The sequence below is a fragment of the Tyto alba genome, unplaced genomic scaffold (assembly GCF_018691265.1).
Source record: "Tyto alba isolate M040663 unplaced genomic scaffold, T.alba_DEE_v4.0 Super-Scaffold_19, whole genome shotgun sequence".
Taxonomy (NCBI): Eukaryota; Metazoa; Chordata; class Aves; order Strigiformes; family Tytonidae; genus Tyto; species Tyto alba.
This window is the reverse complement of record NW_024881281.1, coordinates 598,282-624,619: the sequence shown is the minus strand read 5'-3', so window position 1 is coordinate 624,619 and position 26,338 is coordinate 598,282. Positions and strand designations below refer to the sequence as shown.

General features: G+C 47.1%; 1 protein-coding gene and 1 long non-coding RNA gene across 2 annotated transcripts in view; one reads left to right on the top strand and one right to left on the bottom strand.

The window, feature by feature from the left end:
• WSCD1 (WSC domain containing 1) overlaps positions 1-2,136 on the top strand; it is a 32,982-nt gene extending 30,846 nt beyond the window's left edge. Inside the window, exon 10 of the mRNA XM_032982315.2 lies at positions 431-2,136. Coding sequence (XP_032838206.2) covers positions 431-783 — 353 coding nt within the window. The 3' untranslated portion in view covers positions 784-2,136. The remainder of the gene's footprint in view (positions 1-430) is intronic.
• LOC122153330 overlaps positions 1-25,348 on the bottom strand; it is a 109,030-nt gene extending 83,682 nt beyond the window's left edge. Inside the window, exon 1 of the long non-coding RNA XR_006165197.1 lies at positions 25,223-25,348. This is a non-coding gene — a long non-coding RNA (uncharacterized LOC122153330). The remainder of the gene's footprint in view (positions 1-25,222) is intronic.
• Positions 25,349-26,338: the final 990 nt, after the last annotated feature.

Genomic DNA, 26,338 nt, shown 5'->3' with positions numbered 1-26,338 from the left:
CAGCAGCTTTCTGTCGAACTCCTGCCTTGGGGCGCTGCATCCCCCCAGCCCCAGGCGCAGCCGCCTGCTCGTGCACACAGGGCTGGTGGGCGCGGAGCTCAGCTCCTAGGAACAAGGCAGGTACAGGTGCAAAGCTGCAGCTCTGCCCGCCCGGTCCCTCCCCTGGGGCTGCCCGGGTGGGTGGGTGGGTGGGTGGCCCTGCCAGCCCCGCTGCGAGCTGCCGAGCCTGCGTGGCCCCCGTGGCGGGGGGGGCGCAGGGTTGAGCGTCACCAGAAGCTGCGAGGCCGAGGTGCCGTGCCCGACGGGCAGCGCGCCCGCCCAGCCCCATCGGGCCGTGCCGGGCAACGCCAGCGTTGGGGCGCGCGATGCCGTTTAGGAAAGCGTTGCAATGCAGCACGGCTAACGTCGCCTCCTTGTCCCGGTCATCTAGAGTGGCCCGACTTCGTGAGCAGCTACGCTTCCTGGTGGGCCTCCCACGTCCTGGACTGGCTGAAGTACGGGAAGCGCCTGCTCGTAGTCCACTACGAGGACCTGAAGCAGAGCCTCATCCCCAAGCTGAAGGAAATGGTGGAGTTTCTGAATATGACAGTGACAGAGGACCGACTGCTCTGTGTCGAGAACAACAGGGATGGGAATTTCAAGCGGTCTGGCGCTAAGCAAAAGGATTTTGAGCCATTCACCCAGGATATGAAAGATCTTATCAACAGATACATCCTGACAGTGGATGAAGCCCTGAGGGAAAGAAACTTCACAGGGCTGCCCAGAGAGTATGTGCCAAGATGATAGCCTGGTAGCACTCTGCTGTGTTTAAAAATAATCTTTTCTTAAAAAAAAAAAAAAAAAAAAAAAAGACCAGAGCTTTATAGTTAAAGCAAAGATGCTTGTGGAGTCTGCTGAGCAGTGCAAATTCTCTCCACTCTCGGGTGTTCTTCAGGGTACTAAGTGCTCCAGAAGACAAGCAATGAAGGATGGAAAGTGGGTTATAAACCAAGGCAAAAACCTGTTATTGTCTGCCTGCACGTGCCCCTCCCTGCAAAAGTGGCTCAGAACTTCACCGCAGAGAACCCCACCTTCTCTCCAGCACAGACCTGCCCCGGGCTGCTTGGGTTTTCACAGCAGTTGTGTTGGAGATGGATGCACATAAAGGGGGAGTGGGGGGTGGGCAGAAGTCTTAACACTGATCAACAATTTTCATCTAAGCATTTAAGGAAATCAGTTGCTTTCTTTTTAGTATAGCCCACTAGCTTCTTTCTCCTGGGTTTGCTGGCCAGGTCACCTGCCACAGCGGTATCAGGGGTGCAGGGGGAAGAAAGCACCAGCGGGAGAAGGTGCCCCAGCCCTTGCGCAGAGACGCTCCAGGACCGAGCCCAGGCAGCCCCGCACGAACGGCACAGCCCGGGGCCACGCCAGTGCTGCTGGGAGGTGGGCAGCCACAGCATCCCCCCACGGCAAGATGCATGGCTGGGGACCCGTAGGAGAACACAGAAATTCAGCACGGCCAGGGGTGGAAATCCCTTGGTGTCACCAGCCTCAAACAGCCCCCAGACCTGGCCTCAGGGGCATAGGGGAGGCCTCAGCGGCGTGGGAAAGAAGGAAGGGGCTGCCACCCATGCCAGGGGCTCAGCCCGGGTTTTTGTGCCTCCATCGCTGCACCTGGAGAGTCACGGTGGGTCCGGGGAGATGCCGAGGCCAAATGTCACTGCACCCAGCGCACATGGTGCTAGAAGTGGCTAGAAACTGCACTGATGTGAGCCCGGACCACCCGGGGAGCAGGGGCAAAGGGGATGAGCCCCAGCACAGGCAGGATCCCGCCTCCATTCCCACCAAGGCTGTCCAACCTGAAAAATGTGAAGCTGCTTATTGCTGCTCTCCGGAGCCACCCCCAGCAGCAGCGTGTGGTTTGTTTCTGACTCATTTCAGTTCCCTGTGGTTCCTCTCGTCCCGCACTGGGACGCGCGTGCGGTGCGGGGGCAGCCGGCCTCGGGGTCCTGCCCCAGCGCCTCGCAGGCAGTGAGACTGCACAGCCAAAGGGGCTGCCCTGCTGCAAGATGCTTTTCTTCACGTGAAATAAAGGGTTCCTTAAAAACTTGAGTGAAAATACTAGTTTTAATAAAACAAGAAGTTTATATGAAGGGAGCTGGACTTCTGCGTGTGTATCATTGGTGCTCTAAAAAAAAAAATACAGGACATGGAGCACACTTTGGCCCGAGTCTCCCCCTGCTTACACTCCACACACAGCTCGTCTTTGTGCTCAGGACCCCGGGGCTGGCGCGGGCTCTGGTGCCCCATCCCCAACCCCCCGCTCCTCCCGCCGCAGCGAAGGTCCCGGGGGGCCGCGGGGACGGGGGCAGGGCTGTGGTCGGCTCAGCTGGTTCACCAGGCAAGTGGAAATCTCCCTTTGTTTGCCCAACTGGCACAGCTTGCGGAAAAGCAACCAAGTTAGGAAGCTGTAAGTCCCAATGCAGGCAAGTGGGAAGAACTTTTTAAAAGTACCTTCTTGAAATAGCAAAAAAGGTAATTTTGAAAACAATACACACACCGCACGTTGCCTTCAAATCAGCAAATCCCAATTTCAGTGAGCTGGAAATCCCAGTGCTTGTTCTGCCTGGGACTGCTACCTCGCTGTGCACATTAGTCCGTTTTTAATATTCTCTCCACAGGTCCCCTACTAGTCTCAAAAGCAAATAATAGTGCTAGACAGATGTAGCAAACACCACAGATAGTATATAAACACACAGGTACAGAAACACATGCATGAAGTGGATAAATTAGGATGTTGCAAAACAGGACTATCATCATCTTTTTGTGACCTAATAAAGAGCAGATTCTTCTTGAAATTATGCATTAAAACACTTCAAAGGTCCATTTGGGGACCAGCTGCTGTTGATGGATGTGGGTCATGTCCCACGCAACTTGAGCACAGCCTACACAAGGTGCACAAATATTTCACAGAAAAAAGTTGTTCTCAGCCTTACCGAATCACATGCATGAGACCAGACCAGAATTTGGGTCCACCACAAAACATTAAGATTATGAGAGGCTACTATATAGCCTTTCTAGCCTGGCGTAGCTTTATAGGATCATTTACAAAATATTTTGATCATTTCAAACCTGTAAATGGTGAGAGTAAGGACAGTTTATGAACTCTCAAGAAGGCTATTTAATTATGTGCATGTCCTATAATGAAGGCTCTAGGTGGCTAAAATTAGAACTGGCAAAAATTATGAATATTCATTAGCTCTATGCATGCCAAAAATCAGCTCATTTAAAAAGAAATCGTAGCTAACCAATTCTTAATAGATGAGGTACAGGGACTGGCTCTAGTTATATATATGATGTATAAAAAAGATATACACACACTTTATATACATTATACATATATATGTATACACACACATACGTGCATATCAGCTTGCTGTATGTTCTGCAAGGGTTCATTTAAGACTGTAGGAATAGATGAGGACTTCTTGGGCCATTGCACACAACCCCTGCTACTGCCTGGATCACCACATGCAAGTTATTCACACAAATACACCGACTTCTGTCTTAAAAGAAGTTGCAGTATTTTTACCCCTTACTCTCCTAGTAAGAAGGTTGCAGAATCTTTTTCCTCTAAGGGTTAGAAACCATCTCCAAACCAACAGCCTGAACACACCTGTAGCTCATGCTGCCCTCCCCCCCTCCCCTTTTTTTTTTTTTTTTTGCCAGCATTAAATTTTAGCTTAACTAGCCCTTCTTATTTGCCTCCAGATGCTCTCAGACACTGATCATGTGAGCTCTCTCTGGCTCCATCTTGCAAGGGCAAATGATCTGTGTTGCTTTAGCCTTGCACTCTAAGTCAGCAGCTCAAGGTTATTTGGAAGGACCAAGCTCCTTGCCACAGCTAAGTGCTGCAGCAGGTTTGCACAGCAGACACTGCTGCTGGCATGCTGCACTGCAATTTTGCACAGCTATTATACCCATTTATGGAATATGAAAACAGGCATTTCTGACAAAACCAGCATGCAAGTTTCAATTCTGTCACTGCTAGTGCCCACACCCTGGTCAGATGCACGAAGGAAGGGGGAGCCGCCGTGTGCAGCTGGTGCTGTGCAGGTCAGAGAGGAAAGCTTTGGCCTGCTTTCCTCTCCTGGAAGGCCACCTCCCTCTGACCCCAGGGGACTTCTGGCAGATGAAGACCCACAGTACTTGACTTAAGTAGCTGTATTTGTCCCATTTTCCCTAGAACTCGGTTTAGAGATTGCTTATCCTTCCCACTCTCCATGAAGGTATCTCAAAATAGAGAATGTCCCAAAGTAGCAGACGGTTTTAGACCCTCATAGGTTGCAAGCTGCCCAGGTAAGCATCTCCATGTATGTGGGCAGGTGGAGCCATGGCCAGAGTCCAAAACCTGCCACCAGGATCAAGAGGACAGGAGCCTCTGGAGAGCAGATTGTTACATCCAGTACAGATTTTGGACCAGACTTTACTGGGACTCCTCTGCTTCATGCTAGGCCAGGGAGTGACACAATAGTTCTACTAAAATCAGCCAAATTAAGCTGCATTTGGGACTGTCATGCAGTAGAAGTCTATTGATGAATGTTAGGTTTTATTGAATTATTTCTCCCCCTGCATCCATTTTAATGAAACATAGGAGCAGGTGAAGAGAACTACTGAAAAAAAAATCCAAGCAATTTCCCTGCAAGGTAGGTTTTCCTACACTTAACAAGTTCTATACTTATCACACTGAGCTTTAATTAACCAGGATGGTTTAGTCAAAAAAAAAGCTATCATGCCATTAAAAGCCATGTTGATGTTCACTCCACATACATTTTCCTTCTTATTTTGTATTCAACAGTATCGTATTAGAATTAGAAACATGCATGTAATTCCCACAAGCTTTCAGTTTTCTTCAGGGAGTTAAGGCTATGACGAGTCACAAGTAGGCAACTAGAACAAAACAGAGATGCTACATTTGAAAGAAGAGTTCAACACTTGATTTTTTTCAAAGTGAACAACTGTCACAAGAAACAAGTCGGGATCAAGATTCTCCATTAAATTGCAGCTACATTTTGTCCTGCTGCACATCTGGATTCAGGTTACCACAATCTCTCTCCTATTTGATCCCAACTGCTCTCCGTTGTCTTGAGCTCAAAGCCAACCTCCAGCCACACCACCAAATTCAAGCAGCTTTTCTCTTATATTAGTTGCTTGTGCTTTGCATTTCTCCTCTTGTTCCAGAATAGCCACTGCCAGGACCTACAGGATGAAGCATTTGCAGACACCCTTCTCACCACTCTGCAGCCTATGCAAGGTCCACTGTATCAATGAGCAACGTTCCCTGGGTGCTCCCCTAACAAAAAGCCTGGTCTCTCAAGCTAAGATGCCCAAGGATGCCAGGCAGTATTGATGCAGGTGGACACATTACCTACAGACCAGGCCAGATACAAAACCACTGTATGCACGTAAACTTACTGTAGACACACACTGCAGTGGCACAAAACCAAGTTTGCCAGACTTGGCTTGAAAACAGGAACAGTGAGCCACCCCCCCTCCCTGTCAAAGCTGAGGTCCTGGAAAACTCTTACATGTAGGTGGGAGACAACTCTCTATAGAGAAAGACTGGGTCAGTGTCTCAGTTAGAGATCTACTTACTCCTCAAGTGCACGTACATGCTTCTGTAGATGGAGAGATGAGAGGGGAAAAAAAAAAAAAAAAAAAAAAAGAAAAAAAGGGAGGGAAACCTTACTAGGACCAGAGGACATAATAGGAGAGAAAATGGGTTTGCTTCCTGAAAAGCAACTGCAAAATAAAGCCTTTATAGCAATACTAAAAAAGCATGAACGTCATCACTAGCCTTCATATTCAATTCAGCCATTCAGCACTGCCTTATTAATTTTCCATTAAACTCATTTCTACTAAAACCTATTATTCACTGCTAAGATCAAGCTACTACTCTACTACAGCAACATTAACCTCCATAAAATAATTAAAGGATGGATTATCAGCATGAGACCTTACGTGTCACCTCTCTGGAACCTAATGTGTCTTTCAATGGCCTGGAATATAATGAGATGTTCAAATATAGAAAGTTGAGTTACTGCTTTTCTCAGTTGACATTTATTCAGCCAGAAAGATCCAACTTCTCAACTGCATTACTTATAATTTACTTTTGACCCTGGGTAGTTGAGAGTAATCTTTAAGGAAGCTATCCCTTTGAATCTCCTTTTTATATTAGCATTTAATTACTCTAACAAATTTCCAGATGTACAAATTATAATGGACTGTAAATCAGCTCTTGCCCTTTGAACCACAATATCCCATAGGAAGGCATTTTTTCTTCGTACTCCAACTAGCAAACATATCTATCAGCATTTGTTCTTGTTCTTTTCAGCATCTGTTTATCTTCAATTAATGGTTCTCGGGTCAGAAGTTTTTCCTGTTGCAGTACTCAGCCTAACACCCGAACACCATGGTCCAGTTTCAATCTGCAGGCCTCTCAACTGGCCTCATAATGCTACTTTTCTTACAAGTACAGCAACTCACATGTGTGTCCAAGAAAATGCATGAAACATCAGAAAATATTTAATCTCTACACACAGTGCATGGCCATCGTCAATGGACGGGTATTTCTGACCGGGCTATCTGTAAGAGCAGCAAAGAGAAGAATGGCTGCTCTTAGTCACACGAAACTGTCAAGCACTCCCATAAATTAAAAGATACAATTAAAGTGCATTATTAAAATGAAATGTTTTATGCAATAGTTAAGATGGCGTGATAGGCTCAAAGATTTTTAAATTGCATCAATTCTAATTAATGCTATCTCATCTCACCAAGCTGGTCCCCCCCCTCCCTTTACTGCAGAGCTGTGTCTTTCCCCCAGTTTTGGAGCCTGCCCGGGGGAGGTGCTCTGCAGCCACCAGTTTGGCTCCTGCCTCCTGCCCAACCTGGGGACACCAGGCAGGATTTTTCTGAGGCTCGAGGCTCACCAAAGCCTTGGCTAGAGCTCCTTCAGGTCCTGCCCGGGGGCAGCGAGGAACAGCTGGCTGCCCACCTGGTTAACGCTGCTGCCTTTCAGCAGTGCCAAACGCAAAGCACTGAGGTTTGCAGACAGGAGATGCTATGTAATTGCAAGCTTTTACAATTATTGAAAAGGAGAATAATTTTCTCATGTGGACCACAGTGGAGAGCTCTTTCAAGGTCAGCTCTGCACCCGTGAGGTGGGTCAGAAGAAATACTGCGTAGCTGGAGCCGTTCCTGCAGATACGCGTTGACTGGATTACAAGCAATTATCATAAAACCACTGCAGAGGCAGAACAAATGATCATAGCCTTTGGTTTTTTAAGATATGTCAAAAGTCTGCATTAACCTATAATGCTTCTAAAATAAAGCACTTAGCACTGCCTTAGCAGAATTATACAGCTCATTTCGTAGAAGAAAATTCATGTCACAATGGATAAAAAATACAGATAGGGAAATGATTTAAAGGAAACACCTTGCTAATGACAAGAACATTTCTTTGACGAGTAGGGTTATAAAGGAGCGGTCGGAAGTAAAACTGCATCCTTCATGAAGCATCAAATATGCTGGAAAATAAACCAAATCTTCCATGCTGACTTACCCTATTAAAATGGTGCTCTGGAAAATTGTCAAGTACGTGCACGTGCGAGCGCACGGGCAGCTGGTCCCACGTCCTTCGCGAAGGGACCAGGAGGCTCGTCCCCACCTCAGCCCCCCCCGAGCTGCCGCGCGGCCCTGGGGCGCGCGGCCGGGACCCCCGCCCCGAGCCGGGGAGGGCGCAGCGTCACCCGGAGCACCCGCCGCCACGGAGCACTGCTGTGGTTTAGCCACCGCGCCCCGATGGAGTATTTTTTGTTAAAAGACTGTGCAGAACATTTGTTTTCTTAGAAACTGTATTTCTTTCGCAGTCACTCATTTAAATGGATTCCACTGTGCCTGTTTTATGCCGCTCTTCATTCCAGCAGAGACTAAATTAAGCTTTGAAGTTTAGTGAGAAATCCCAATGGCGTAAGACTTCAATGCTATTTCCTGAATTGTGGGGAATTAAAGAAAGGGGGAGAGCAAGAAAAAAGAAACCACTCTTCTTTTTTATTGTTTTCTACAGCTTGATCCTGAAATGACTGACTTTGAAAATAACCTTAGTGCCTAACTCTATGCATTATTCATATGTACTAAACCATGTAAATATAGTTTTCAAAGGTTAAAATAAAACTCCTTTCCTATACAGGTTACAATTATTTAGTATTTTGACACAGCAACTTGCATTATTAATATTAAACAGCAGATAGGGGAAAAAAAGTGACCTAAAATGAGCATGTTCTTTTCTTCTGAGTATGGTAGATCTACACGTTGCTCAGAAAACTGGCAGACTACAAATGCGCATAAGGTTTTCCAAAAAGGAGGGAAGAATTAAGCATTTTAATTTTGCATAAAACCGTGTAGCTGCCAGTTTGCCATTGACTAAGTATGTAGTCTGTCAAAATGTCTATTTGAAAAGATTTTCCTGGCATAGCAATAGTCTGAGGGGATCGAGCAGTAGTATGATTTCAGCTTTCAGGAATAATAATGACAGTTGAGTCCCAATTAGAGGATAAATTAAGGGCTTGTATTTAATTACTACCACAATAAATAGGATGCACCTGGAGTGTACCTAGTACACTTGAGTCTGGACTAATTTAAGCCTGTGTCCTCCTATACTGCAGAACTTGCATACAACTATGTACCACAGGAAAACCCAGCAATTCTGTGAAGTTTAGACGAAATACTTGACTCAAGAAGCCGATCAGCCGATGGAGTAATCTTTTATAACGAGAGCTGATAACAATTAAAAAAAGGCCCACACATTTTGAGTCGTCTTCTGCCCTCCCCTCATGGAGAACCCCTCCGGTGTAGGCAGTGCCAGCCCAGCACACGGCACAGCCCCAGCACCACGCGAGGACTGGGAAGCCTGGGGGCTGCTCCGGGCCCAGGCACCCAGGGGTGCAGGGCTGCAGGGAGGGAGCCGCAGGGCCAGGCAGGGCTGGTGGGACGCCGGCCTGCCCGCACCCCCGGGGGGCCGGCGGCCCCGCAGCGCCCGGCCCGCTGGCGGGGGTCCCGGCCCCGCGCTGACGGACGGCTTCCACACAGCCCTTGTCACTGGAAACCTACGTCGTGCTGGAGGAAGCGTCGGAAATTGTGCTCCAGCAGCAGCAGCGGCGGCCGGAGGCGCAGGCACCAGGTCAGCATCCCCACTGTTTGCCGCAAGCGTGGTAACTGGGAGAGCAGCAACGCACATTATTCATTTGAAACAGATTATGCTACAAGCAGGGAGGGATGCAGCAAGCACAAACTTTCCCTGCATATAAAGAACAGTCTCCCCAAAAAAGGGACAGTATTAATTACTCACTTTAACGGCTGTTGGCTCATGTTGACTTTTCTGGTTTATGAGGAATGTTAAAAGCTAGGACCTGATTCTCTCTCTGCTCGTGCTTGGCAAACCAGCCTTACTGCAGAAGTCGGCTAAGTAACCCAAATGAAGAGAATGAGGGGACATCTCACCTTCCGACAGGCCCTCTCAAACGAGCGTGTCATTTAATCATCCTTTCAAGGCCATCACGTTCTTCAGACTAGAAGAGAGACTGTGAGCACTCTCTGCAGAACACCAGCAAGCTCAGACACACCACGGGAGACCCACTCTGCTTTCTGGAGTACAAAGTTTAGCGGGTTTTACACCAGGGACCGGTAACTGTTATAGTGATACTTGCATCATATTTTTAATCCACCCAGGGCATTACATATATTATTCCTGAAAAAAATATACGGATTGTAGATAGACTATTACATTACTTGTTTTATAGCACATTTGCTATCGAGAAGGTCAACCTCGTATAAATTAGAAAAAACTGCCTTTCCTAGTCAAAGTACTGGGAAAGTTAACTTTAAAGGATGAAATTCACTTTCAAACTAAACGGTAGCACCAGCCCTTTCATTTTCCAGTCCACTAAGGTCAATTTTGAATGTTTAAATTGAGCTGCGTTAGCTCAAAAGGGCAATAAAGATCAATTTACAAGACCGAGTTTGTCCCATAACATCAGGATCCTCAGCACAAGAGATCCTGTCCCACAGCACCTCAGCTGCAAGAGATATTTCAACAGCAGCTTAAATTATCCACGTCTACTGCTTCAGGGAAGAGGAGAAACACCATCACAAGTGGAGTTTAGTCTGCACACCACCTCAGATTTGGAAGTGAAACATCTCCTGAAACAAAGGGGCTTGCACATCTACTTTCCTTTCCCAGCCTCGCTATTTAAGGGAGAGGTGTACAGCACTTGCCTTGCTCCCTCACCTTTTCAGAGTAGCCTCTGTCTATCGCTTTTACCTTGAGGCAGCAAAAGCAAGTTCTTTGCAGGATTTGAGCTGCACAGCACCGCTCACAGCACCCTCCTGTGTCACCAAGCCCGGCCCATGGGCACTGACGCGCTCGGTACCGGGCAGGTCTGCTGCATGCACTCCTAGGGTGAGCAGGACACCCACCCTGACTACACAGATTCACTTCGCCCAGAGCCAGCTCCTCACCCTTCAGCCCCTCACCGTTAAGCCAGACGTCCCTGTAGCAACTCATGCAGCAGAAAACACCTTGGAGCCTCAGCAGTGTGACATGCACAGGAGGAGGTTTCTGTGGAGGTACTCACTCGTAATTGCCTCAGCTAGAAGAGTTTACCGTGAGATTACATTAAAATCAAGCATGACTGATTTTCAAGTTCCAGTATGAAATTTAATGGGCATTTTCTAACACATTTTGTCTGTAGAACCTGGTTCTCACCTGGCTGTCTCCAACACACATACAAAAAAAAAAGCAAGCAAAGCGTGCAAAAGAGGCAGAGACAGTAGCAGCTTGCTATTAAAGCCTTCATGGTCCGCAAGGGAGAATACGTATAAAAGTGCTGAGTGTGACAGTCCATGTTTTCTGCTATACACAAGCAAGCCAGGAGAAAGAGAGAGGAACCAAGTAATAACGACAGACTGCACAACTTGAGTTCCTAAAGACCCTGGCATGGATGTGGATGGAGCAATTCACAATGCTAAATAGCTATACAGCAGGGAAAAAGTCATCAAAATTTCATGGAAACCAAAACAAACCACATTTTCAAACGGGATTATAACAAATGAACCAAAAAGAGGAAAACTCATCAGGATAAACCAGTCCTCTTCATACCTTGAAATACCAACTAAAAACTATTCTAAACCCAAAATACCTCAGCAAATTCCATATTCTTTTGGCAATGTCAAAGATATATCACCCACCACTGTCATAATTAAGTTTCCTTCTTGAAGGATGAAACAGGCCTCAGCTTTTAGCATGCATTCATTTCTTCTAATGTTCGTTGAGAAAGGAGAGAGACAAGCACTTCTGCCTTTGACAACTCTTTACCAGCTGTGAACAGGATTAATCCTAATTGCCAGGGACAGAAATCCTGTTAGGCTACCCAGTCCAGCAATTTGATAGCACAGGATATTCCCCCAGGCTCCTAGGTTATTACCTAGTGCTTTGTTTAGTCTGTCTCTGAGTTTTGTGTTGATGCCCATAACTAGTACCTAAGCACCTCTCAAGTTAATTACATTGCTAAGAAAGATCAATAGATCCCGTGGACTCTTCAGTTCTCCAATTCAGGTCACTTAGGCACATGAGGGGACTGGAAAGGTACCAAATATTAGACGCTGACAAGAACATCCTGCATCCTCTTTCTGCTCTGTCAAAAACCGCTTATCGCAAATGGCTGTGTTCAAAGTGTCTCAGATTAAGAAAACAGACTTGGAAAAAACAATTGCAACTGCCAAAGCAGCGTTCATTGGAAAAGATTTGTTGTAGTTCAAAGTACATTAGCTTTACAATTTCAGTTTATGGTGGTTTGTTTTTTAAGCAATTGAAGGTGAAGCAACAATCTTTCTGGGCCTGTTTTCTTCCTCAGACTAATTACATTCATGCACACACAGATTGTCCATCTCTCATTTAAAGCAGCAGCAATATGAGAGAGTAAAGAGGGTAAATAAACTGAAATCTCAAATTTCTTCTGGGACAGGAAACAAAATCTTCTGCTCTTATCTACAGCAGCATTAAAATTAAGTTCGGAGCTTTTTTAAAATGGAGGTTTATTACAAACTCTTATACAACCTCTATCTACTCTCCACGTATAGTAGGCACAGCAAAATTGTTTTCAATGTACTTTCTGAATTATTTGACCATGGATTGTTAATGATGTTTTATTTACTATTGCTGTAAGTATATGGCCAGTGATAATTAGAACAGAAGTTGCAAACCACACACTGATGTTCTCTGGAGTTGCCTGAGAAAAACTCTTGGTTTATAAGGCAACCATAACGCAGAATCAATGCACTTTCCAGTTAGAAAAGCTAAAACGCTTCATTTTATCACACCCTGCAAGACATATGCTAAGCATAAATATAGCCAAGTTGGAAATTGCTAAATCATTAGCATATATGCAAAATACCTTTAATCAGAATCATGCAGAGTGGAACTTCCAAAACAACTTGTTTCCACAGCATTTTATGAAAACTGATGTTGCTATTTGTACGCAACTAAGTTCCAAAAATAAAAATAGGCCTGCATCAGTGATGAGAAATAAAAGATTTGTAGTATCAGAACATAAAACGCTGATCAATCCTGACAATTTTATCTGTACTAGGAGCACAATAAAACTTAAAAAAAGAGCAGAATGAAAAACGAGAATGGCTTTTATTTAACTAATCTCAGAATTAATTAAAATAAAGATTTGCCGTCAGTTGTGAGCATCAACAAACGAACACAACATTATTCTAATAATGGCTTTATTACATTATTTCTCTGCTAGAACGCAATATCGATTGGAAATCCTTGGGATAGAACAAATTGAATATTTGAGCAAATATAACAACTGTTTACTTACAAACGCAGACACTTACTGTTCAGTTTGAAGTGAGCCTATAGGCAAGTTCTAGACGCTGGCAAGGAGGGCCCCGTGCAACCCCAGGTCTAAGCGGTTGGACACGCGATTAGTCAGTGCCAGGCGGTTTTTCAGCGTGCCAAGGTGTGAGGTGGTCCAGCCCTCCCCACAGCACGCCGTGCCCTGCCGGGTGGTGGTGTGGTCATTATCCAGCCCCCCAGAGCCCAGGGGCCCAAACGCCGGGCTGGCACCGGGCGCACGGCCCCGCCGCCGCGGCCCTGGCCGGGACCCCCGCGGGGGCTCGCCCGAGGCGCCTCCCCCTCTGCAGCACCCCGGCAGCCGAGCAGAGACCAGAGCAGACCCAGACCTTGCTCTTTGCTTGCAACACCACCTCTGGTGTCGGGTAGTAAATGAGATTCACAAACGGCTCGTTATGCTGATCCACAGAGAGCTGTGGTGATGCCGAGCTGATAGCAAAGAAGCATACAGAAAGCATGACAATATCCAGATGATTAGTTGCCCTCCATTTGTGGCTACAGAATCCACTGCACCTTACACTTAAATTTCTGATTCCACAGCTACAACTTAGTAGGTGATAAGGTCTCAGGGCTATAAGCTTCTGATTATCCTAATTCAATAAAGCACTCTTCAAACCAGCTTGCTGAAAAAAAAAAACAAAACAAAAAAACAACAACAAAAAACAAAAAACAAAACACCACACACATCAAGAGAAAAAAATTCCACTTGCTTCTTAGTGTGCAACATGAAGCATTTCAGTCCTGACCCTGGAGAACCGTACTTTGCCGCAACAGCACGATTTGGTCTACATGTCTGCTTTGATCAGTATTACTAACAGCACTGAACAGCCTTCCCGCTACGAGTGGGGCTGCCTCCAGGTCTTAAAACAGCCAGTGCACATATTTAAATGAGAAACAATAGCACACACATGCTCTATAAATAATTTTCAACGTATCAGCAACATCAAGAAAGTTCAGGAGGCAGCTAAAGCCTCTGGTAGTGTCCATGTTCAAATCACTCCTGCTTTTTTAGGTTTCCATTTCTGTATTATTTAAGCTGATTTAAAATTTACTAATATTACCAAGCCAGATTGCAGACTTTTAAATTAAGCAAGCACCTGCAAGGTAGAAGGGGATGGAAATTAATCGAACAATATCACAAAACACTAAATTCGCTTATTCTACATGAGCAACATAAAATACGCATTTTGTTGCAAACACACCACAAAGACATTAAGACTAGCCTTTTTTTAACCCAAAGCAGACAAAAAACTTTCTCCCGATTTCAACCTAGCCATTAACTCTGGCGGCCACAGCAGCACCCAAGCCCTGCTCAGAACCGCAGCCCCGCCGTGCCCCCCCACGCCAGGCCAGCCCTGGCAGCCCCTCTGCCTGCTCAGGTCCCAGCTTGTAGCAGGTAACATGGCAAAGAGGAAGTCTGAGGAAAAGTGTCGAGAAGAGCCGGTGGGAGGGGGCCACAGCATCCACTTTCAAGTCACGGAAGAAAATATTAATGGGATCACAGCCACAAAGCTTAAATTCCCTTTTGTATCTTCTGTAGACAGGTTTAAAACCAGCAGGTCTGTTGTATTACTGAGTATTTGGTCTTAGAAAAAGTCAAGAAAAAAGAGCAAGGAGGTTTTTCGTAGTAATTTGTCTCAACAGAGGCTTTAAACCCTCAATTTATCTCTGTCATTGCCAACATTTAGCTTAATCTGTTGCTCTGTCTCTTTCTTACTGCTAAAAATCCCAGAAGGATAAGGAACTGATATACATAAAGAACTGATTTTCAATTAATGCAGGCTCTTGCTAATTTTTCAGCACATAACTAAAACATTTTAGCTCACTATTTTCTCATTGGTGAGCCTCTAGAGAAAACGCTTCTACATATTTATTTTTGCTGCAAGTCGGTATTTATCACCCACCGTGGCTGTGTCAATGCCACGAAGGTTTCCAAGTAATGCCTCTATCTTCCACCTTCCCAGAAGTAAATATTTCAATTAAAACGAGGAGCGATTTAAATATTAGCACGAGGTTTCCAAACATTTAAATAATGCCCCAGCTGCGCCCTGCTCGTTTGGTTCATTTTAAAAGCGAACATATAATATTAACCAAATACGTTTCACATTCCTTCGACACACCACCATTAACAGGACTAACACCAAACACACGTGAAAAGCACAGATGTTTCTGTGGAAGCAACACCTACGGCGTATTTAAGCAGAGCATTCTTCTAGCCACTAACACCAGAAGAGCTCCCAGGGAAGAGGCGGGCAGGAGGGGCTGCCAGGGACCCCTCTGCTCCTGCAAAGCCAGCGACACCGAGCTCATCGACACCATCAGCAAGGACCAGTGTCCTACCAACCCAGTGGCTACAGTCAACAGCCAAGAAATTGTCTGACACGGCGCGTGCAGTAACAGCTGCCCCCCCAAGACAGCTGAATTTCTAAGCACTAATTATTTTTTTGACAAAGTCATTGAAAGGTTACACTGCCCTAGCAAATCTGAGCCTCTGCTCTGGCTGAAAGCCTTCCCAGGGCTAAGCACCTCAGAAATAAGAACAGTTTACTTACAGAGTCAAGCAGAGACCTGAGAAACCCACGCAAGCCAGCAGTCCTGCAATTCTTCAGCCTTTCCCACTTGATCAGGAGTTTCCTTTGCCAGAACGCCCGCTGTCCCAGCCCAGGCAAGCAGAGTCTCCACACACAGCAAAAACACCGATCTGAGCCCCTGCCTGCCGGGGGGCAGGAACCAGCGGCTGCCACGGCAGCGTTCCCACGCCACAGCAAAGCCCATCAACAGCACCGAAACAACCGGAGCGGGGTCCCGGCTCCCCCAGGCCAGGAGCCGGGGGCCCTGGGCCGCAGCAGGACCCACCACCATCTCCTTCCACCCCCCAAGCACTGGGGCCAGCCCAGCCTCCTGGCAGCTGGGCAGAGTTAGCACCTTGTTTAGAAGGGGACCTGCCCGAGCTGGTCTCATTCTCACCTCAGAAAAACAGCTGGTGGGCCAGAAGACAGGTGAAGCATTTCTGAAGTGAGTAAATCAATTAACCTTGATGAGGAAGAGAGAGGGAAATACTCCCTCTCTGTGATGACTGATTAAAGGCAGGAGTGGGAACTTTTTGGCATGGTGTTACTAAGATCAACTCTTGCTGAGGCTGTGCCTTGTTAAGGCTGCGTGGCCCTTTTCAGGATTTAAGACCAAGCTTGGTCCTGGTCCTGAGGACTGTGAGACCCAAGGCCAAAGGCAAACCCATGGCAACAGCAAGCTTCCCTGAAAAAGCCCAGTGACCCAGTCTTACTGTCTCAGCAGAAAACCAAACCCCAGTAACGTCAGTGCAGGGCTGATTCCACAGTCTCTCGTGGTGGTTGTAGCTCAAGCACTTTTGTCACTCCATTTTGTTTTCTCGATCTACCTCCATAGCCATGATGTGTCCTGCCAAGGGGCAAGGGGGATGCTCTGGGATACGCGCCGGCGCCCACGGGACGGGGCACGTCAGGGGGGCCGGCTGCGGGGGAGCCGGTGGAAAAGAGGGAGGAACAGCTCCATGCTGGCGTGGGAGCTCACACGCAGTGAAAATCACCATGACCGTGCTGACCTGGGGACTGAACCCAAAATACAACTTCCAGTTTCAGCCTGTTTTAGCAGCAACGTAAACAAAATAGAGTCTCAGCCTCGGGAACGAAAACATATGAATTTAGTTAATTAGGCCAAGTAGAGATTTCTCATATTGCCGCATTTTCTTCCAAATTAAAAACAGCCTTTTGAATTTTTTTGTCACCGAACAATGTTTTCTTTCTAAGAAGTCAGTCTGGAAATAACTGCGCTGCTATCTAACAAGCTTAAAGATAAGGGACTGTTCAGTCTCTTTCTGGCATTGGTACATGCTTTGCATTTCTCCTTTGTGCTACTAATTCATTAATCCCCTATATCTGTGCTCCATTCAGATTTCCTCCCTGCTGTTTTCCACATAAAGTAGTGCTTTGTATATTCTGAGTGTCTGTTTATCACCTAAAATAAAGAAAACAAGGCTGTATAAAAAAGGCCATGCTTGTCCTCTTCAGCTTCAAAAATAATCATGTTTCTTTTTATCCTGAAACCATAATTCACTGCATAGTTGAGAAAGCCGCTTTAAATAAATAATATTTTTCCTTTGTGAAATCTTTATTTTTATACCTCTTAATTACTATGTCAATGTGAAAAGGGGTACAAATCATTCTCCGCATCAGTTAGCAGTTTTAGGACAATTTGGTACTTTCTTTCGGTAAGAATTGGGACCGAAGCCTGTGGGGGGGCTCGCTGCAGGAAGGGCTGTCACCATCGCAGGCTGCTGCCACAGGGGCTGCCAGCATGTGCTGTCCCTGGTCGCGCTGGCAGGGGAGAGGGAGGGGGGTTCTCTCCTAAGAAGAATCAGGGGATTTATATCTCCTTCACTTTCCCACTATGAACTGTTCACAGTGTGCGAGTTACACATATAAACCTTTGCCGAATGTTTTTCATTACCAAAGTGCCCAGTACTCCTTCTCTGTACAATGGTTAGACTTGGGGAAATACTGCCAGGAGCCATCCTGTCAACACCTGAATTAAATAACTTCTAACAGAGGCCATAAGTAGTTTTTAAAAGTCACGAGCATGTCTCCAGCAGGAGATGAAACAAGCTTGGTGTAACCATGGAGAAACTCCAAACCCAGGGGATGATGAGGGTGGATTCCGTACAAGTCAGGCACCTGCACTGTGGTCTGCAACCAGGCTCTGGGAAGAAGCCAGAAAGCTTACAAAAGGATAATTCTGTTAGTCCAAGGGTAACACAAAGGTGCTGTAGACTCCGTATTCACAGAGGTACGTGAAAGGGTGCAGCCAGTGACCATTAAGGGGTAAATGGGACATTTGGAAATATATTTGAAGAATACTCTTAAGAAAAACATCTCTAGCTTGAGAGCTGCTTGGAGACATTAATGGAACTAAACTAAACTAACAGCCATTATGAGGCAACATCAAAGAAGCAACGACAGAGCCTGACCTTCCTGGGACTGAAAATGGTCTTTTTGGTTTCCTCTGAATTTGATTTTAAACTAAAAGCCCATTGTTAGCTTCCCTTCAGCTTCTATAGGCCTTTTGTTCTCCAGATTCTGCATCTGTCAATTTTAAACTTTACTTGACTTTCACCTTACATCCTACTGCAGTTTTCACAATGAATCCTAACAGCAACTTCTGCAAAGGAACTTTTTATTACAGAAGTTGAATGACTGCGGAACCTGGGCTGGAGTCTTGCCCTGCAAGTCTATGGACAAGAGGAACAAAATCTTCCTCAGGATGCTATGCTTTTAAAGGATGCCACACAGGCGTGAATCACTGGGGTCACTGGGTCTGACTGCCTCCACCCCAGCTTGTGAACATCTGCCTGGCAGCAAGATGCTGCAGGACAAAACCAGGAGCAACTGGAGGTGCTGGGATTCTGCAAAGCAGGAAAAATGCGCCGGCTGGCACCGCACTGTGAGGATTCGCCAAGCTGACAGGGCTTTAGAAAGCCAGCCCCATAACTTTGCAATCAACGAAATAAAGGCGGTCTTTTCACCTACAAAATAAGGTTTTACGAACAGCCCTGACTGCTCTGTGGGCACCGGATGTTCCCCACGCAGTCCCTGGGACGGTGGGGGCTGTCACTGCTCCCTTCTCACCCGGTTCTGCCCTCTCCCCAGCAGTGCCCAGGAGCTCGGCGAGCACCCACCATGGGCACCACACAGGACAGACGACGGGGGGTAACGGAGAGGGGCTGCTCCCCCACACTGCCTTTGAGGACACCAGCCCCCAGGGGCTCCGGTCCCTGCACGGAGCGGAGGACAGGCTGCTGCTCCCAAAGCGGGGGCCAGGCTCAGGGCCACCGTGGCAGCTCTCGGGGTGCACCCTGCGCTGCCCGCACCCACCCTCTCCCGCAGCAGCTCTGCCCGCAGCTCTCCTTCGGGAAACTTGTGCCCAGTTGCCGGTGACGAGCAGGAGGGTCACCATAACCGTCAGACACAAGCAACCTTGGAGGCAGAAGTGCTCAGCAAGCATTTTACTCCCAGCCCCAGCTGGGCAGTAAGAGGGAGAAGGGCGGTGGAAGGGAATCCCATCCCATGCAACATGTCGTTGCTTTGGCAGCACTTTGCTTTCACTGCAAGGAGAGCTGTCGTCTCTGACACACAGGGGATCCCTGAAGGAGCAGACAGCATTAGGTCTTAATCAAAAATCTCTGCAGGCCAAAAAGATATTTTTTTTTAAATCTGTCTCTAGGAGTGAATCTCACAAACTGTGGTACAGTATCACCCACTAGGGAAGCAGATTACACAGCAAGTTTCTTAACCTTTGAAATGGGACAGTTTGTTCTGTGTTTCCATCCTTTTATTGTACTTTTACTTTATGGGCTTTGTAGCAAAAAGAGGTGAAAGGAAAGGGGGAAGGAAGCATCAATGCCGCTGCTGAGAACATCTCCTTAGAAAGCAGTAGTCCTGCCTGTAGTGCAGGGAAGGCTGTTATCCACACACATTCGTACCCACCACAAACGGTGCCAGTAAGGAGAAAACTACATTCATTACGGGAAAGATGAGTTGTGTTAAAAGTTAAAACTTCTGTTCCGTTTCTGTTGGGAAGATGCGTACGTCTGTGCCACAGAGCTCTCAATGACACCTTTTCCCAGAAAGTCCTCCTGTCATCCAGGCTATTGAATCCAAACCCCAAAAGGGACAGCAGAGCAACCTTTCAATCTGGGACAAGAGTAAAAAAATGGGTATTTAAATTGTCAGCAAATGCTGCTCAAAGAAACCAAATTTTAAAGAAGCAGCATGCCATGAAGTTTTGAGAGCTTTTGTTGCTTTCAAGACCAGATAAAAAGCATCTCATTCTCTGCTCTCACCCCCACTGAATTCACCTGAGTTTTGCCATAAAGTTATATGGCTCAGGAGTCAGTCATCCTGCTGTTCTAGTGCTGTCAAGGACCATTTCTTGAGCTGGTAAAAGTTAGCATCATTCTGTCGACTTCAAACACATTTCTTTTGGTTTATCAACTGCTGAGGATCATCTCCTTCAGCCATTTCAGGGTAATAAAAAGGTTGTTTAAAAAACCCATTACGACTGATAAACAGTCCATGCAAGGAAACATTAAAAAAGATTTCTAAGTGCAAGTTGTAAGTCTGAAGAGATGCCTCAATGATATTTTTATATTGCTATTTGTGCAATAAAACAGACAAGGGAGTCATGAAGTGACTTGGTTTTGGATACACAAAAGGGCAAATAGAGGGGAAAGTGCTGTACTGAGGTAACATAGATTTAAGAAGATTTTCATAGTGATGAGATTAGCAAGAGAAACACAGCATCACGGTCATTATAGTCACTACCTGTTCCAGGCAAGCCAAGCAGGAGGAACTGGAAGACCTACATGTTGGCTCTACGTGGAAATGAAATGAGAATTAAAAGGGCTGTATTAATTTAAATTATTATATATGCCAGATGCCACATATAATAATGTTATAGCAACGTAAACCAAATATTCATGGACATGACATGTGTTCATGTACTTTGTCCAATATCCCATCCAAACCCACCTCAGCAGTTAGACCCAAATGCCAGTCACTGATCAGAGGGACAGATGGTAATTTTCATTTTGCAAGGATTAGCGTATTGGCAGCGGGCAAGGTTCAAAGACACTGTTTTCCTCGAGCTTTAGAAAAATATCCAGAAGCAGTAACGTTAGACTGTTTTTTCTGCTTGTGGCTTTGCACCATGCAATAGCCAAGTTACTGCAAAACAAATAGGCAGTGTCCTGTGAGCTGAGTTTTGCATCAATTCAGAAGCTCCCCATGCTTCTGTTAAGGTTGTCTGTGGGTATGTCAAGGGACTGTATAGGATCAGCCCACCTTGTTCCTCTGCTATGGATGAACACAGTCCTGATTTTCTGCTAGCAGACATGGGCTGGGTTTGTCTGTCTGGACCAAGACATTTATAGCACAGGCGCTCACCTTTCATCCTCAGCAGCTACGTGCCCTTTGCGGTCAGTCAAGAGCAACTGCTGCACCATTCCTTTGATGCACGTTATACATCTACTTTAAGATAGCACTTACGCTTCTCCAAACTCTGTGTTTTGAAGTGACAGTTTTTCAGAGTAGATACTTGCTGTTCCCCTTCAGTTTACAACTTTATACCAACAAACTGCCCGAACCACTCACCCCTTGTGGCATGCAGTCAGAAGTCACCAAGTCAGAAACTGGCAGCAGTGATAGAATACCACTGAAAACATCTGGCTTTGTCCTTTTATGAAGATGTTGCCATACAGTAAGGTCCTCACAAGTGCTTAGCATTTGGTCTCGTAAATGCCAGTTCTCCCCAATCCAGAGTGCATACCTGCACCACATAACGCAGCTCTGTTACAGACACCAGCTTCTTTGGCACCGGACTCAGTAGGTGCTGTACTGTTAGCCTCACATTTGAACAGGGTTGGCAAAAGGTTGGCAAACACAGGGATGCAGTTGTACAAGAAAAACCCTCAAATGATAAAACTAAGGCCTATTAATATCCACAGGGTTCTATCTCTGTTGGGAGTAATAGTATAATAACTGCCAAAACTCCCAGACTTCAGGAAGAAGAAATTGTAACCACCTTGAAGGAGGAAGTCTCAGTAATTCTGCTGTTTTAATATTCAGCACAGACAAGGTCACCCTTATTTGTATTTTGGCCAGTCGCAGTGCTGGGAGTGAGAAGGTCTTGGCACCTGAAACAGTGAAACAGCTCAGCATCATCAGTAAGAGACAAGCTGGGCTTTCACAAGCAACAAAAAACCCACCAAACCCCACCAAAGGAAGTAAACAAATAATGCAATGATTTGGGCTGAGAATGAGCCCTGAGGATCTCTGAGCGAGAGGCAGGAGCGGCAGCATCTGTTAAAAAGCTCCACAGACACGTTGGTGTCGGCACCTTCCAGACAGCTCAGGCTGGCCAAGGTGATCCCAGGACATGGCAAATTCAAAGGCTGTCAAGAGATCTTACAGTCCCAAGGCAAACAAGATGCTCTGCTGGACTCGGCCAAATTCCCAGTTAATCTAGATCAGCCGCAGATTTGGCAGAAGCATGTGGGTTTCTGTGAGCCTCCTTGTACAGACGGTGACGGAGAGACCAAGCACATCGTCACTGAGCCCCAGGCTGGTTTTGGCCTGACCACGGCGAGGACAGGCCCGCGTGCTCTCCGGGCAGGGCTGCCCTCCTGCCCCCAGCGCAAGCACACCACGCTCCGTCCCACCACGCAGCTCCCCTGAGCCCCGTCGCCAGCCCTGCACCCCTCTTCTGATGCTGCCGAAGCAGACGGAGGCCGCCGGGCCAGGCCGAGGGGCCACCGGGCCAGGCCAGGCCGAGGGGCCGCCGGGCCAGGCCGAGGGGCCGCCGGGCCGGGCCAGGCCGAGGGGCCGCCGGGCCAGGCCGAGGGGCCACCGGGCCGGGCCAGGCCGAGGGGCCACCGGGCCAGGCCAGGCCGAGGGGCCGCCGGGCCAGGCCGAGGGGCCGCCGGGCCAGGCCAGGCCGAGGGGCCGCCGGGCCAGGCCGAGGGGCCGCCGCCGCTCCGCGGGCAAATCCCCGGCAGGGAGAGCGCGGCCTGCCCGCCTGCGGCAGCTGGGCTGTGGGCTTTGTCCTCACTGCGGTCCCATGAACCCGAGGCGAGCGGGCAGCCGCGGCTGTGGAGCCCGGTCGGGGGCTGCCCCAGGGCAAGAGCCCCCACGGCAGGAGCCCAGGGCTGCCACGGGAGACTCCGTGGCCGTGGGGCGACCGGCTGGGCATTCGGGAGCAGCCGCCCCGGCCCCGGCCCCGGCCCTGCCAGGGAGGAGGCCCGGCAGGTCAGCACCCGGCTCTGGGCGGGTGTCGCCGCCGGCTTTTCTGATCACTGCGGGGGTCACCCGGCCTGCCGGCACCTCTCTCAGAGCCGGGACAGCATCTTTGCGCAAGAGGTAGCAGGGCTCATCGAAAGAGCTTTAAACTAGATTTGAAGGAGAGATGGGCAAAACCAGGCTCGCTAGAGATAAGCCTGGGGACAGCAGAGCACTGTTTGAGGGACAGTGTGCTAGCGAGTCCTGCAGTCTGCTCCATGATGTGCCAAGTACGCTGGAGCGCAGTGAAATATCTTTATGCTAACGCGTACAGCATGGCAAAACACGGCCAGCATGCCCAGAGGAGGGGTAGGTGCCCCATCCCTGGAAACATTCAAGGCCAGGCTGGACTAGATCAGAAACCTGATCGAGTTGAAGATGTCCCGGCTCATTGCAAGGCGGTTGGGCTTTAAAGGTCATATTATTCCATGGTTCTGTGAGGAATAAACAAGAGGAGCAAGAAGGTTTGGGCCAGTCCCAGAGCTACAAGGACTAGGCAGGGCTGGCAAGGCTGGGGGCACTGGGTGGAAGGCAGGGCTTGGACTGTGTGGCACTTGCCGTTGGTAACAACGTGGTTGAGAGCCTCTGGCTAAGGATGAAGGGGGTCTTTATCCTTATGGGTCCCCTCCAACTCAAGATGTTCTACGTTCTATGGAATACACAGAAATAATACAAAGATTGTGACATTGAATTACAACCCCAGTTGAAGGCAGATTTGTTCTCTGATGCCACTGAAGAGAGATATTATCTCAAGTTGTGCTGGCTATGAAGCAGAAAGCTACCATTAAATAAGCTCTATAAATCGAAAGGTACAGAAAATTGTTGTGCAATTACTTAAATACAGAAGCTTTGCATTTTACTTTGTGGCCCGTTCTTTCAGCCACATGAAGTCTTTCCAGAAATAAGACCCATCTTTTTAAATGAAAACAAACCTTTTTTTTCTTAAAGTGCTCTCAGAAACCTTCCAAATGAAGCCCAGCTATATCCAGTACTGCAGACCAACAAAGCCTAAAATAATAATTCTGAAACAAACTAGTTCTATTAATCAGAAGAGCATGTTTACTTCACAATTAAATTATGACAATTTAAATATTGATATTAGCTGTTTTGCCTGTGCATTTGTCATCAATATATTAGATACAAATATAATATTAAAACTGTTAAGAGTTTTGTAACTCTAATAGAGTAAAAAAAGTAAAAAGTAAAAAAAAAAGTAAAAAGAGTGTCCTATTTTGTCAGGGAAAAATAAAAATATCTAAAACACTGAGATCCTGTAAAAAACACTAACACGATGTAATGTCACATCAGGGGTGACATATGCGATTCACTGGGTAAGAGGACAAACATCTCCAGAATCCACTTGGATGCCATACAAACTCCGATGGCAGGTGATTGATGCCCACTCCAAGCGCTGACTCATATTTAACGGCTCAGTTTTTCTTTAGCATACACATTTATAATCCTGTAGAGCTATTATGAGCATGTAAGTAGAATGGTGAAGGCGAAAGCAGCCACATTTGCCTTTAAAACCAAGACTTGCTTATGACTACTCTGCCTCTCCTGCACAGCTGACTCTCTGCTGGAGACTCAGCAATCAGCTCCTCGCTCCTCCAAGAGAGCATTCCTGCCCAGGAAACGGTCCCTTCGGGCCACAAACGACTGCAGATGGATTTTGCTGAGACATTAGTATCTAAAGAACCAAGCTTTATATAGTACACCAATAAAAACTCACATCTTAAACCAAAAGCAGCATATAAAAGTGAATTCTCTAATACCGTGCCAAAGTGCAATGCGTGGGTGTAAAGCACTCATTTCATCAGCACTTTTCACACGTTGGCTCTGGCGCCAGCAGCCGCGCCAGGTTGCCATGAGCCGGCTGCCCCTGCGAGGCCACTGCTTTGGGAGACTGCAGCGGGAGGGGGCACGCAGGGACCGTGGGCCGCGCGCCTGGTAGAGGGATGAACATGAGTTCTGGAGACCAGCACGGGGCCATCGACACCCCGGGTGCTGGAGGGGAAGCCATGGCGCTCAGGTTTGTGCATCTCACCTGCAGCCCAAGGGACAAAGCCACCAGTCACAGCCGTGTGGTCCGCAAACGTCCTTTATCCCAGGTCGAAGGGGGACTGTGGCCACTGAAGCACAGCACACCAGGGTCACTTCGCCACCCCCGTGATGCAGCATGTGAGGGTGGTGAGCAGACAAGCTCTCACACCCTTAAAACCCAAAGCTCGTTTATCTTTTTGGTCTTGGCATACATTAGAAAAATGACATTGGTCTCCATCTTTAAGGCACATAATAATCATGACCCAGAGCACCCCAAAGATTCTCTGAACTTCCCAGCAGCCACACACTTCCAGGTCAATACAAAGGTCCCACAGAAAGTAATTTTTATTTTTACCTTGCAAATGTCTTCAGGAGGTTTGACTAAGTCTCAGCATGCTCCTGGAGTATCTAAGTGGCACAGGAGCACCCACCACTCTGCCATGAAACACAAGCCATGAAGCAGTCCCAGGCTTGTCATCACTGGTTCATTTTAACTGTAGGAATAAACCACACAACAAATATTAATATCTCTGCGTAAGCATTGCCACTCTGAAGAATGCTAATAATTACTACGACTGACATAATGCTATAGTGCTGGAGAAAGCAAACAGCCAGACTCACCTTCCTCACCAGTTAACACCCAACTGATGTTTAACCCCCTACCCACTTACGTGGTAATTAGACACCCTGCGTTGATTGAAAAGTAGGGTTGAGCACTTTTTTCATTGTTACTAAGTCAAATGATAGTTTTCCAACTGGCAATAACAATCCTTGCATTTCAACCTTAATCAGCAAGCATGGGTGGTTTTGTGTATGTGTGTATATGTAAAGGGAAAAAACCCTATGAATAAGAACTAAATTTTCTCCATTTATTAATTTATTGCTTCATCCTATTATTTCTGCATTCCCAGGTTAATCTAAGAACCTACAAAACTTATGCCACATTTGCAAAAAATGAAACTCTTTCTTTGAACTCTATTTCCAAAGTTTTCCCAGGAACACTTGCGTTACCTGATTTTCAGTGTGCATCTAACAGTGAGATTTAGTCACGTTTTAATCCGTTGCTGAAGAGGATTATGTATAGCATCCAACAAAAGCGGTAGCACTCCTGGGCTGCACGCGGTGGGAGCCAGGGGACAGCAGCCTAAGCCTCAGTTTCCTGTTGGCACCGGTTTGGCCCATGGTCGTCGGGCAGCGCTGCCCAGCAGCCGCTGTGGTGCCCCCCGTACCCCCATACACACACCCGCTGGCTCCCAGCACAGCAGCCGAGCCTGCACGCTTGCTCCTGCTGCTCCAGCACAAAGCCAGGCCACAAGTCATGTACAGGAGCCATCATACAAATTAACTCAGATGTTCAGGGGAAATAGTTATGATGCGAGCCGACCTCCACTAAAAATTATTTGCTCAGCTTGGGTAAAAGACCAGAGTAGTATTTTTAATTTTGTTTCAGCTACAACAGATTTATCAACAG